This window comes from Liolophura sinensis, chromosome 7 (genome assembly GCF_032854445.1).
Source record: "Liolophura sinensis isolate JHLJ2023 chromosome 7, CUHK_Ljap_v2, whole genome shotgun sequence".
Lineage (NCBI taxonomy): Eukaryota > Metazoa > Mollusca > Polyplacophora > Chitonida > Chitonidae > Liolophura > Liolophura sinensis.
The window spans coordinates 57,039,793-57,052,885 of NC_088301.1; the positions used below are offsets into that span (position 1 = coordinate 57,039,793).

The 13,093-nt window shown below is 40.6% G+C and overlaps 1 protein-coding gene and 1 long non-coding RNA gene across 5 annotated transcripts in view; one reads left to right on the forward strand and one right to left on the reverse strand.

The window, feature by feature from the left end:
• The window catches only part of LOC135470351 (protein Wnt-5b-like), an 82,597-nt gene that overhangs the window by 55,925 nt on the left and 13,579 nt on the right, over positions 1-13,093 (forward strand). For 3 of the 4 annotated variants that reach the window (XM_064749228.1, XM_064749227.1, XM_064749229.1), the window contains exons 3-5: positions 5,994-6,127; positions 6,783-7,042; positions 10,271-10,563. In XM_064749228.1, the coding sequence (XP_064605298.1) occupies positions 6,036-6,127; positions 6,783-7,042; positions 10,271-10,563 (645 nt within the window). In that variant the 5' untranslated portion in view covers positions 5,994-6,035. Of the gene's footprint in view, positions 1-5,415; positions 5,546-5,993; positions 6,128-6,782; positions 7,043-10,270; positions 10,564-13,093 lie in introns of those variants that run through there. The other variant, XM_064749230.1, reaches the window with a different exon arrangement.
• The window catches only part of LOC135470352 (uncharacterized), a 34,079-nt gene continuing 26,065 nt past the window's right edge, over positions 5,080-13,093 (reverse strand). Inside the window, exon 3 of the long non-coding RNA XR_010444386.1 lies at positions 5,080-5,186. This is a non-coding gene — a long non-coding RNA (uncharacterized LOC135470352). The remainder of the gene's footprint in view (positions 5,187-13,093) is intronic.

The following is a 13,093-nucleotide window of genomic DNA, read 5'->3' on the forward strand; positions in this document are numbered from 1 at the left end:
ATAAGGCATCAGTTGATGCATTCATTAAAAGTATTAAAGATTAAGTCCTAAATTCCAAGTTTAAAGTCAAACTCAAAAGAGGAGAGAACTCAAATTGTTTGGCAGTAAAGTATCAGTGTACAAACTTTCTTCAAAGTAACAAATTAATTATATAGTTGTGTTTAAATTTAAGACTTATGTCTTTAAACGTTTAATGCGGGCCCAGAAGTGCTCAATATACGAACATGCATTGATCTAGTGTTATTGCATATTTAATGTGCAGAGCAGCAGCTGTTGCATGGTTTTCCGCGCCGTTCTTTTACATATCGATGTAAGTAATGTTCATTTACTATAAGCTTCACTATCTAGCTAATGGTATAATCTTCATTTACTCAGCTCCACTATATAACCAATGGTATCTAATCGGGGCACGCATCGCACCTGCCTTGGGATGGAAGTGCGCAAGCTGTTTAGCGTTTGGCGTAAACCAGAAACGGATGGATGCTAAAATCATGTGGTATAAAATGGTGTGCACAAGGGTTAATAAATCTTCGGTAATCAAGCAGATGAAGAGCGTAAATCGATACCTTTATTGCCCTCAATTACATCTCTTACATCACGCCCGTGTCTGCATGGCGGTATAAACACATTGCAATTGTGCTGGCATAATTAAACGATGGAACATGCCTCGAAGAACTACTTTTTGAAATAGTAAACGTCTCTTTGACCCGAACGATTAAGTTGTTTATAAATGTATTTCCTGTGTTATAATTGTCAGCATAACGAGATCCGAGTGTCGGGGGGTCAGTTGTTAAGGGATTAGACTGTTTATTCACTGGCCATCCTGCTGTTGTCTAACAATGGCACTACAGAAATATCCTCCTGGTCACGCCCACATCAGTCATAAATGACACCCCCGCTTCCCGGCCTGCTTCGACAAGTCTTTCAGGAAACACACATTACATTTGTCTCAGATGTCAAATGTTTTCGGGGGGGGGGGGGGGGGCAGTGTGGTGATTTGAAAGTCTTTTACTTACAGTTACAGTTAGAAGTTTTGTCTATTGTCTTTCAACAAGGCCTGTTTGGTGACAAATTTTAATCAACTGTGGGCAAATTAGGCGTTATCTAATGAGTGGTTAAAAGAGTGGATTAAGGGCCATTTAACCGGTGGCCCGTAGGAAGGTGTTAAACACATAGATGACTCCTCTCCTATTCACTTTTGGCCCACCTCCACTTCCGCTCTACATATCTACTTCAAAGAATAAACTAAATGGCATTTTCAGTGTTTTAAACCTAAGGAATGTGGAATATTTCCACATACACATGCTAGGGTTGTTTCGGCCTTCCTATTAGTACATGAGGTAATTTATTTTTCATATCGTCAGCTCTTTTTTTCTTTTTGTTTGTTATTCATGTATTTTTTTCAGTAGCTGACTGTTTGTGTACAGGGTTTTACCTACATCAGTTAAGCCAACACTCGCATTGTGGCCTCTTGTTCGATACAATGATGACGAAAACCACAAATATGTACGTGTGGCGCTACCCTGTAAAATGGGCCCGTAGCGACCCCCAGTGTGAACATTTACTGTCCGGGACAGAGAGACTATCAGTAGAAACCAACCATGTCATAAAGTTATAGAGGTATCCAACCTCATAACCAACATTATTAAATTTCTCTGTATTACAAATAATCCGTGGCGTATTTTGTCTGTCCGTGCAAACTCATCTTTCGACTTATGATTTATGCAAAATCCTATATTACACTTTAAGAAAGGGAAATTTTATTAAAGCCATAAGCTATACAGCTGTCGTGTTTGTGTATATAGAAACTAGTGCCACCCCTTTGTGGGCCATTGGTAAAGCCTGCCTCATAACGGACCTGTACGTTTTCCCTAAGCGCCACGCCAGACAGAGAATTCATTCATACGGGCTGGTGGTGTTTCGAGATCTATATTCACCTACTTTATTCCTGTGGATGTCTCTTTCCCCTTCATTTTCCACCTATGAAAAAGCGGATAAAAGACTGTCGACGTTGTCAACCGCTTAGGTCACCAGGCTATAGAACAGCCAAAGGACCAATTTTGTGAAAACATTCCGGAGATCTGGTCCATCAGCTATATATATATATATATATATATATATATATATATATATATATATATATATATATATATATATACGTGTGTGTGTGTGTATCTATATACAGCTGTAGGCTGTACATGTATACGCAGTATGTAACATCCGAACTCTTGTACTCCTCCATTATCGCCCATCTCACCTGCACAGCCATGTCCGGTAAATCAATCCCTCGCCTGAGGATTGAGGCACTAAAATAAATCGCCACTAACAAAATATGCCGTTTTGACAATTTTTGTGTGAAGTATCTAAGTCTAACGCTTTCAGCTGAAAGTGATCCATCTTTTATTCATTTTTACCCCGGCCTTTGTCTCGTGGTAGGTGATTCGCCACAATGAAGATGTGTTGATGGTAGGACGATATACCCTGATGTGTGGTCAGATAGCCTTCCCCTTGTTAAACGCGACGTGTTATCGGTGATGCGGCTGACTTCATTCCCCTTCCCTCGGGCGTACGACGGACTCTGTACCTGATCGAGTAGTCCTGTTTAACACCATATACAAAATTCCCATAAGTTCCGGTATCGCTTACCTTTAAGTAAATTCAAGCCTTGGTCATTAAAGAAGGTGTGACAATGATACCATTGAAGGTCCTTGCCCTAAACTGACCATGTGGACACTAATTAACCTAGCCGCTTTCCCGCTCAGGTGCAAATGATCTGTATCATTTTCCCTAGGGACCCTCGAACCTGAGTATGTATGCCCACATACTATACTACCTGGGCGGTGGGTTGTTTCCTCTCAGTGCATTTGACCCCCTTTTTCACAGTTGAACCACTTTTGTTTAAATCTTGTTAGTAACTTTAATTTTTACCGACACTAGCGTATATGCCCTAATGCACTGCTTTCTGTGGATGTTGAACACGAGATGTTCGCTGGTCTATGAGAAAGTTCTACAGATCACGTTCGGGTAATGGGCAACAATAGCTCTTATCAAAAGTGTGACCACTCTCTTTGTACATAGGGAAACTCTACGGCGTTAGATGTACACACACAAGGTAGTTTACCCGTAACATGTATACAGTTAGGTGACATTCTTCTCTGGACGGATAAATAGAGTGGAAATCCTGGGAGGACAGTTCAAAGGTATGGGGTGAGAATTGTAGGAGAAGGGCTGATCTCTTCATCAGCCAGTCCGTCAAGGAGATAAGTTTACTCTGACAGCCCGAAATTGTGCGTGCCTCGAGAAACACTTTACTATGGGCGATCAGGGTCCTGATATGTAGGATGATGGTTAGCAGCAACACGGCACGACAGCTTGAACTGCCACAGTTACATGCTGCAACCGTGTTCATGGCCAGTTTTCTCTTAGAGCCTACAGAAACTTTGACTTATTTGATGGTTTAATTATCACATATGGGACTATAATCTCTTCGCATCCACTGTTGCAAGGTTGTGCTATGCTACGGAGCGGCCTCTATGTATGCTTTCCGTTCACACAGTACCTAGGGAAACTTTATATGTCTATGGACATCTGCAGGAATTTACAACAACTTTGAGTCCATGGATCATAACCTGTAATTGAAACATGTACTTCATAATGATATAAACAGACAGGTAAGTTGTAACAGTTTAAAGGTTGTGCAATGAGTAAGTTTTTTGCAGCTTCGATAAGTTTTACATATGAGAGCATTCCTTCATCTGTGCACCATTTCAATGCTAGTTTCATGTATGGGATTCTCCAAATTTCAACCAACATATTGTTTAAAATTTTAAAAAAAATATTTTGGTGCAAATTCCGAATTATCTGTCAAATGCGCGCAGTCCACGGAGACATGTGTTTTAGTCTTGGCAGTACAGGCTAATTGTATACAGGTTCCATTAAGCGATGTAACACGTGTTTGTTTACACAGACAAACGCCTCCACTTGCTTACTGGTTTCTACACAGCTTTAACTCACCCTTTGAAGTCTCAAGGAAAAACATTTGTATATGTATCCTTCCATTGTTACAACCTGTTTGCGTTTGATATATACTGGTGGCGCTGATAGACATTTTTACTGAATACCATTCACACGGCCATAATCTTTTTACCATACAGTATATATCAATGAACCAGAATCTCTAGGAACATATACAATAAAAAGTGGACTTTCCCGTTGGCATTTCCTCATTTTAGCTGTCTAGCGAAATATCCGAGTGTTTGATGTCATTCCGTACATAACACATATTGCGACTGCTTCTTTATTCATTATGGCTAATCCAAATCAGACTTCAAAGACACATATCCTTTGTCAGTTTACAATAAACGTTATACCTGTCTGCCTAGCTTTATTTATAGGCCGGTGAAGTTAAAACTCGAGCCATCTCATTTCCACACAGTAGTCTTTATTCATTTAAGTATTTCGGAAATTGAAAGTCCGCATGCGCTAAAATCTGGCAAGCTGGGAGTGTGGCTGGTGATCAATCAAATTGTGATGTGCATGTTGACATGGATTTTAAAATGTGTTAGACAGAAGGAAATAGTGAATACACTGCAGGATAAAGATGTCTCGTGTAGATGGATTGTCGTGGTTAACCCCATAAACTGGAGTGACTTTACTCCCACAACTTTTTAATGTCATTAGACATTCAATCATTGCGTGCACAGACCTCTACAAATTACGTGTAATCCTATATACGAAAAACTGAGCGAATCAATATTTAGCACAAACAGTGTTATAAACCAAGAAGACAAATACAAAAAAGACTTGTAATTATATATTGTTCATTTATTAGTTATCAAAAATGCCAGCTTTACTTCATCACTACGCACATGGATGTCATATTGTTACTCTGCCAATATTTCAGTAAAGTTTTAAATAAACTTTAACTGAAAGAATCATTATTGTTTTTATACCAAAAAGTGCATGATCAGTTCGTTGAAAAAAAACATTTGAAATTCTTTAGCAAACTAATTAGTCTTAATGAGAATATAGGCCGGAGTGTGTTTCCCAAGGTCGATACGGGGTCCCTGTTGTGCTGGTGTATGGTAGCCACAAACAAGTTTGTCGAACAGCCCCAAGCGATCCGCCCAGCGAAAGGGCCACACGTAATTTTCCTCCAGTCAAATCCCAGCCCTGAAGTCAGCCCTCTGTGGTGGATAGAAGAATGAAATATTAATCACCTGTAATAGAGCATACACAGCCAATCAAATTGTGCATAGCGCCCGGTCTCACACGTCCCCGTTTTGTCGTGTTGTTCGCCTCAATAGGCTCCCCCGCTAGTCTCTGCTAGGATCTGTCTCTCTGTCTTAAGTCCCCATGGAGGGCCCCGGAAGGCGGAGGGAGAATGGATAGCACTAATCCCTGTCCACCGCAGGATATATCTTCACTGCCTATCAACAACTCCATCGGTTTTCATAGTCAAAGATCTCTGGGTGGCTTTCCTCCAGACCAGAGTAGAAAAAGCCACGACACTTGCCACTCGTCAGTCTCAGAGTTGTAGTCTTGAGTGAGTAACGACGGATTTCAAGTACATTTGTCTATGACAGACATCATATATATATACACATACACATATATATGTATACCTACTTTTGTGTACGTGTATGCTCGTGTTTAAAGGCTCTGTACTCCAGACGTTCTTGTTTCTTTTCGCTTCGTTTCCATTGAAAACGCCTGCAATTACGGCAGTATCAGTGAGCCAGGAGTTGGGTGTGTTTACAGAAGTCAGCACGGGGGTTACACGGAGTAACAAGTTGATCATCGCCAGGGCTCTCCCGTGTTACATTCACGCCGCATATGTTCGCCGCAGACCTGTGGAGATACCTTCCCATTCCTACCTAAATTCTACCCCTGATTACCATCGGACTTCGACTTAGTGTTTCTATCTTATATTAACAGAGGGTTGGTTACATATCCTGAACTACAAACCATCACTTTGTCTGATTTCTCTACAGGACTTGTTTCAGAGCAGTGGAACTTTCATAATAGGTGTAAAAATGGCTCAATTGGGCCGATGGAAATACGGACTGTTTACCTTTGTGGCTATGATATTGCAGTGTCTGTGTGTCTCCGCGTTTGATACCTGGTGGTAAGTAACGCCTGTTATACTTCGTCTTTTTTGAATTGATGAAAATTTGCAAATTATATCTTAACTAAATGAAAAATAGGGAGACTTATATTGCTGTCAATAGGTAACTTTTTTGACGGTTTGAGATATATGTGCCGGTATTAAATCCCATCCAGTGTTTCTTATGAACAATAAAGCAAGCATCTGTTATTTATGCAGACCGTTAGACTGGGCTCATTCATCATTCGCTGTCACACCTTTTTCCATTTGAATTTTATTTTTTTTTTCATTGATAAGCCACTACTAATGTGCTGTTAATCAATTAACGTGTTTAACATGACAATGTTCTATGTCACATTTGTGTTGGCTCCGCCAGACGCTCTGATTGATGATGGATATATATACGTGATATTTAAAGAAATGTCAAATATTCCCAGTTGCTCCACATTTTATGTGCAATCTTGCAGAGCGTAAATCCAACACTGTGTAAATGCTGCTCGGCCTTTTGACGTTATGAAACTTTGCACATTAGTGCCTCTGGTCTACAGAAATTGCGAAGTTACACGCTGGAGTATTAAAACTCATTCTCACAAGAATTTACATTGACACATATCATTTCGTACCTGTATGCCATTTTTTTACATTATGAGACTTTTATGGGGGATTTTCTTTCTAGGAACCTGGGAGTTCGTGGATTCAAGGCCTGGCGAAACCCGCAGCTGTATGTGATAGGGGCCCAACCATTGTGTACGCAGTTGAAGGGCCTCAGTCCAGCCCAGGTTAGACTCTGTCAAAGTTACCATGATCATATGCCCAGTGTAGGACATGGGGCTAGTATGGGCATTCAGGAATGTCAAAGGCAATTCCAGAACAGACGCTGGAACTGCAGTACAATCGCAGACGATTCATCAGTTTTCGGACCAGTTCTAAACATTGGTAAGTGTGCGGTTAATTTCATGAACTTCTTTATATTTAGGTTTTCCATATTCGACTTAGTACGCCATTGATATAAGTAAGTGAATTATTTGGCGTCTCAACAGTTCATATGGTCAATATTTACGTGTATATCACCTGTCATTAATAAGCGGACGGTAAGAACCTTGGTGAGTTGACAAGGGGATCTCAAGGTGCCATTTCCCGTGGCCAGGTGCAAACACTTGAGATCACAAGACGCGTTGTCTGTCTTTCCTCTCCCGCTGCTGCTTTCCTGCTAATTTTCCCAGTGTCTCACCATGGAGTGCGTTTACCTATTTCCATTGTACATGACAGAAACAATGGGGACTGGAGATGAAAGGTAAAATAAACAATTCCCTGGTGGTTTAGACAGAAAGCTGCAGAAGACACAACCGGCGGTTTCCCCACCACTCCCCACTGATATCTATCAAATGGAATGAAAATGAAACATTTTTTGTGTTTCGACACATTTTCTGTACAGTGTATCCAGCCTTCGCTTTGAGACTTCCAACATGTGCACACTGTTAGGGACTTGAGGCACGGGTCACAGTTGTTAATTCTTAAAAAGTTATGAAACTCAGCTTTCTTGGAACAGCTGTGCAAACTTCGCCCATTTCACCAGAAAAAAAGAAAAAAAACCTTCAGACTGGTAGCCATGGGTTGATTATTTTAGGTAAACAATGTAGAAAATTTAATATTTTTCTGTCTAAATCATTACAAACACCTTTGGCACACAAAACTTTTAAATAAATGGTCGTATTTTATTCTGACCGGATCATTGTAATAAGGAACATACACACATAAAGAAATCAGCAAAATAGGCATTGTTTAGAAAATTGTAGAATGGATTATCTGTAGGAAGCAATGAGTTATGTCAATACCCCTGTCAAGGGTTCAGGCAGATCATTAAATATGTTTAGTCTTTGTTTATACGATGTCAGTTTAGTGTATGCACAACACATCCACGTCCCATATATGAAACACTTCATCATTAATTTAAATACTATCCGAAATAAATACTATGTCCACTAGGCGCAGTTTAGGTAGTTTTTCTTTATATCCAGTGTATAAACTAGAATTAACAGGACACGAAGTGACCAAGCTATCCTATATTTAGCCACAGTACTTGTCCATAAGCAAATCACTGACCATGTTTGACCACTGGGTGAGCATAAAATATGCTTAGCTTAATATCAGCATATCCACATCAAAGTGTTCTCACTACATCTAAGGAACCGTCTTAAAAGAACTAAGCTGTTAACAGATTTATCACTAGGGGTCGCTGTATTTTATCGTTATTTCACCTTTGAGTATGTAGGCATATAGAGAAGTACGTGTTGAAATGTGGTAAACAAAAAACCCCCCCAAAAAATGGCCATCTGCGATGGGATTTTTTTACTTTGGAGTTTCCCATGAAGGTCCAGGATTTTGGATACACGGATGTGTAGATGAAATACTGTTCACTTCAGTCTTGTCCCGAGTTTTAATCCACCTGCTGTAGCCATTTATTTTATTACACAATGTAGCTTTACCTCTATGGGCCGGGAGTTGTTTTGTATATTACACACAATACCAAGTATATACATTTATAGATTATCAGTGCCCCTCTAGAATATTTGTCTTTGTCAACTCACACAGTATAGAGTCACTATTAGATTAATGCTTTATCCAATGCACTACATTTTAGCTCAATAAAAATCCAAACATGAGGTCGTTCAAAACACACGGCAGATTAGGTATCTAAGTACTCCTCAATGTAAACAGATGAATGACCTCTAACTATGATAAGAACGTCACATATCATTGATAAATCGACCAGCTTACATTTGGGATAGTATACCATCGCGTTCAGCTTTATGTTATGTGGCTACACGGGAACACTATTTTCTCCTCAACGGGTACTATAAGGATATATTCATTGACTCAGAACTGTTAATGGTGGTAATGGTATTTTAATTAACGGCTAGTGTCGATTGTAGTAAGATAAGATTCTTCTATGGTGCATTTTCTTTAAGCGCTTTCTGCTTCTCTAAGTTACCCGCTGACTAGATTTGAGCTAAGTATCGGCTCTGTTGGAAACTTTGATTGATTTGCCCATGGTGTGAAGTTAATGGCCCCAAACACTTACAGACACACAAGCAAACCATTCAGAGTATTTGCACCTGTAAGATAAACTAATTATGACGTAAGTGATAGATAATGGATCGTTTTATTTCCAAACTGTGGGGCCTTGCATCGTACACGTAACAAAACACACGCCTTGTGTGTCGGCAGATAAAGGTAGCCAGGTAACACAATGAGCACAAAGACTATGGATCATTGAAGAGAATGTCGGAGGCCTTTTAATTCCTCCCTGGTCACGGTTGAAGTGGATAACTTTTTACACGTTTGTTTACCTAACTGTATAGTCTTTGACTGTTGAATCTCCCTGTCTGTCACATTTTTCTGCAGAGTTCATGCAGATAATTCCCGACAGAGAGACAACATTTGCATATTTCAGTATTGACCTTCTTTTTATCCAGTCTTTCTGTGTTTGTAATGGTCGACATATTCAGCTAGAATTTGCCGAATCTGTCGTTAAAAAAGTAAACACAGTACATGGAGAGCAAAAATGATTTATTTTAGTTGCTCTAATTCGCTTTTGGGCTCTGCGTTTTAGGTACGGTTAACTAGTAAACACTGAGCCATGGGTAAATTGCTTGTAAAGTTACACCTTAAGTTTGTATTTAACTTCCCGAGTACCTGTGGAAGACACCACACCTTGATGTGTTTTGTGGCCGAACCTCTTTGTACGGCTGTCAACGTGAAGCTCGGATCTTTGCTTCACTGCGTGCCTCTTTTCCACCCTTCGAATCCACACAATTTGCCAGCTTTTTCCTTTACCACTCTCACAAAAAACTTACCATACCTGATATACATTCACTTACATAAAAATGCACATCTGACGCCTCCGTGTGAACAGGCTCTTCAGATTAATACACGAATAAAAACGTCATTCCACTTCTGGATAGTTCGAGTTCAATCCAAGATCGTAAATGTAATAATTTTCTTACGTTTAGACTTATTATGATTATTCCAAACTCGAACTTCAAAATATTAAGCAAATAAACGCACTGCTTTTTGAATTTTACCGGTTTTTCGATGTATATTTCCACAACTGATTTCCTGATGCCGCAAACCTGTAGTTGTCTACCTTATTTTGTGTTGCAGCTAGTCCCGAGGCAGCCTTTACTCACGCAATATCTGCAGCTGGAGTGGTGTTCTCTATAAGCCGGGGGTGCCGTGAGGGAGAACTGAGCAAGTGTAGCTGTAGTCGTTCCTCCAGACCGAAGAGTTTACACAGAGACTGGATCTGGGGCGGATGTGGTGATAATTTAGAATATGGATATAGATTTGCCAAAATGTTTGTAGACATAAGAGAAAGGGAAAAGAACCACCCGAGACATTCCCCAGGTTTAGCCAGAATGCTTATGAACCTCAGAAATAACGAAGCCGGCAGATTGGTAAGTATTATCACAGCTTTCTCTCATTTCTCTTGTTAATCACTGATTAAAACATGTGACGCGCGTCTTATGTGCGCTAAGGGTGAGATACCCCCCTTAGTATAGCGGCTGCTATAGTATAGCGGCTGCTAAAAATCTCAGAAAGGAAGGCAACTCTTCTGAATGACATTTAGTTACAGAGGGTAGATATTTTTTACCAAATAATGTACAAAAACCTTCGCTGTTTCTTAAAAGGAATTCCTATTGCGTTTTGGGAATTGATCGCATGTGTGTTGTGGGCAGGTTGGTGTATCGTGTGACATGTTTATGGGCCTTCGTTTCGTTGAGGAGCTAGACCGATGCTCTCTAGTTGGTCTCAACCTCCTGGGGTCATGACTCCGACAACTCATTCTTCCCTACCTCATAGCGTGCTAACAATTGCATTTTGATGGTAATAATCCCGGGACTGAGATCGTACCGCGCCAGGCAAAAAGAGTTTGAAACTAGGGAGTATGGCGTAAGGCTGACAGCGGGTTACAAGCCTGTGACTGCTTGTTACCAGCAGCCTTCGTCGTTCCGGTTGACCCACTGGGTTGTCGGTGACGCTATACAAAGACAAGGCTACGGTTTCGGCTGTTGGTTTTAGGTTCTCTTGTTATCTGCAGCATCAAAAATTCGAGCTCTTGTCTTATTATCCGTCATTATGAGGCCTCGTGAGATACTGTCCACAAAATGACGTATATGGTTGTTTGACAAGCTACATAAACCCCAGCATAATAGCCATCGCAATAATATGTAAGCTAAACGATGGTATTTTAAGTGGAATACTTTTTACCCAACAAAGTGCTCGTAGGCTTCAGCTCTGACAATGTTCTCAAAACACCCCGAAGACACCAGGAAAGCCTTGTCACTTTTATAAGTTGTGTTTCAACATTTTTGCATAAACCCGTTCCATATGTAATAAGCCTCTTAGAATACATGCTAGACATATATTAATTTACGCTTGTAAAAGTTAACGTAATCCCCACAAACACAAGCGTAGTTCTAATTACTTAACAGCCTTCATTTCTTTAATCGGCATACGCGTTTTCTATCCAGAAGATTTTACAGTCTTATTCATGGTTGAAGTTTAAAGATATTGAACTTTATATAAATATGGAGAACCAGTGACCTGACTCATTCGAGCTTGTCATCGGCGCATCCCACATTTACCTTGTTAACCTAGGAAGCATTTTCGAAGGCGTGGACAGATTCTCCAAAGTAGTCTGGTCATTGTCCCGTATGACACTGGGGGGAAACTCTGCCCAGCAATTAGTCTGACCCCGCGGGTCGCACCTGTTTGAAGTACTATCCGGTGACAGGAGAAAAACGTGGTAATGATTAGGGCATTGCAGTCATTGTCCCACAAGTTTGCCCCATGTTATTGTTGTGGTCTTGTTTCGTGTCTTTGTCACCTTTTCACTTCTCCTGTCGTGATCGTTAGCGTGAGAGAAAGTACAATGAGTCGATAGCAATCGCTGTTTGTTCCTATCAGAACCCAGCTATCGGGTTTGATTCCAATGTTACGCAACGGCTAGTCCACATGCACGTTGATCAAGCAATTTATCTCCGCCCGACACGTACAGTGTATCCTTCATCATGAAATGAACAAAAAATAACGATGAGGCCACCGCGAGGTAGCACGAAAGACTAAACTTCCCTGCGTGCGGGTAATGCAGTGACAAGGGCACCGTGTGATCGACAAACAGGAGAATAAGTAGCTGTATTGTTCCCGGTTGTGGTAATCTTGTGCCAATCTTAGGGAATCGAGTTACAAATTATTGACTACACTATTATTACATTCGCTTTTTGTTACTAACGTTATCAGACATGGCGATAAAGTCAAGTTGTATCTATCCAAGTCGGTCGCTTGTCTACGAAGAAAACCTTACCTGAAAGCGGGTTACTAAGGCTCTGGTGTGCTAGTGCTAGTCGTTTGATTTATTATCTCATAAACGACGGCCTGAAAATTATAGTTATTAATGTGTTATGCGACACATAGTTGCATGCAGTCACACAAATGCTTTTGAACAAAGCACTGACAAATGCACCGTACTTGTTCACTTTCCGTGTTTCACGTAACATTGGTAAACAAATAACTACGAATCCTAAACAAACAATGATTCTACACACTACTGACACTCCAACACATGTGGACATCTTATTGGATTTCAAGGTCCGTACTTGCAAGGCTTAAGCCTGTGTCATTTTTACATGCAGCTTCTGGCAGTTTTACCTTAAAATTATTGAAGCACGCCAATGGACAATGAATACAAGGAGCACACTGGCTGCCTTACATGGAAATTCTTCTCCTTGTTGGCAAGTTGAAACGTCTCAAGTACGTTTCAAAGTGTTTAGCCACGCACAGCAGAAATGCTGCGATCGAGTTGCCAGGGGCCCCTCTGTTAGGGTGTCCTAGTCAGAGGACATTCTATCGCCCAGGGTGTGTCTGTCCAGTGTTCTAACTCACACTGTCTTTGATTGGTAATAATCAACACCGTCTCTCAATCTG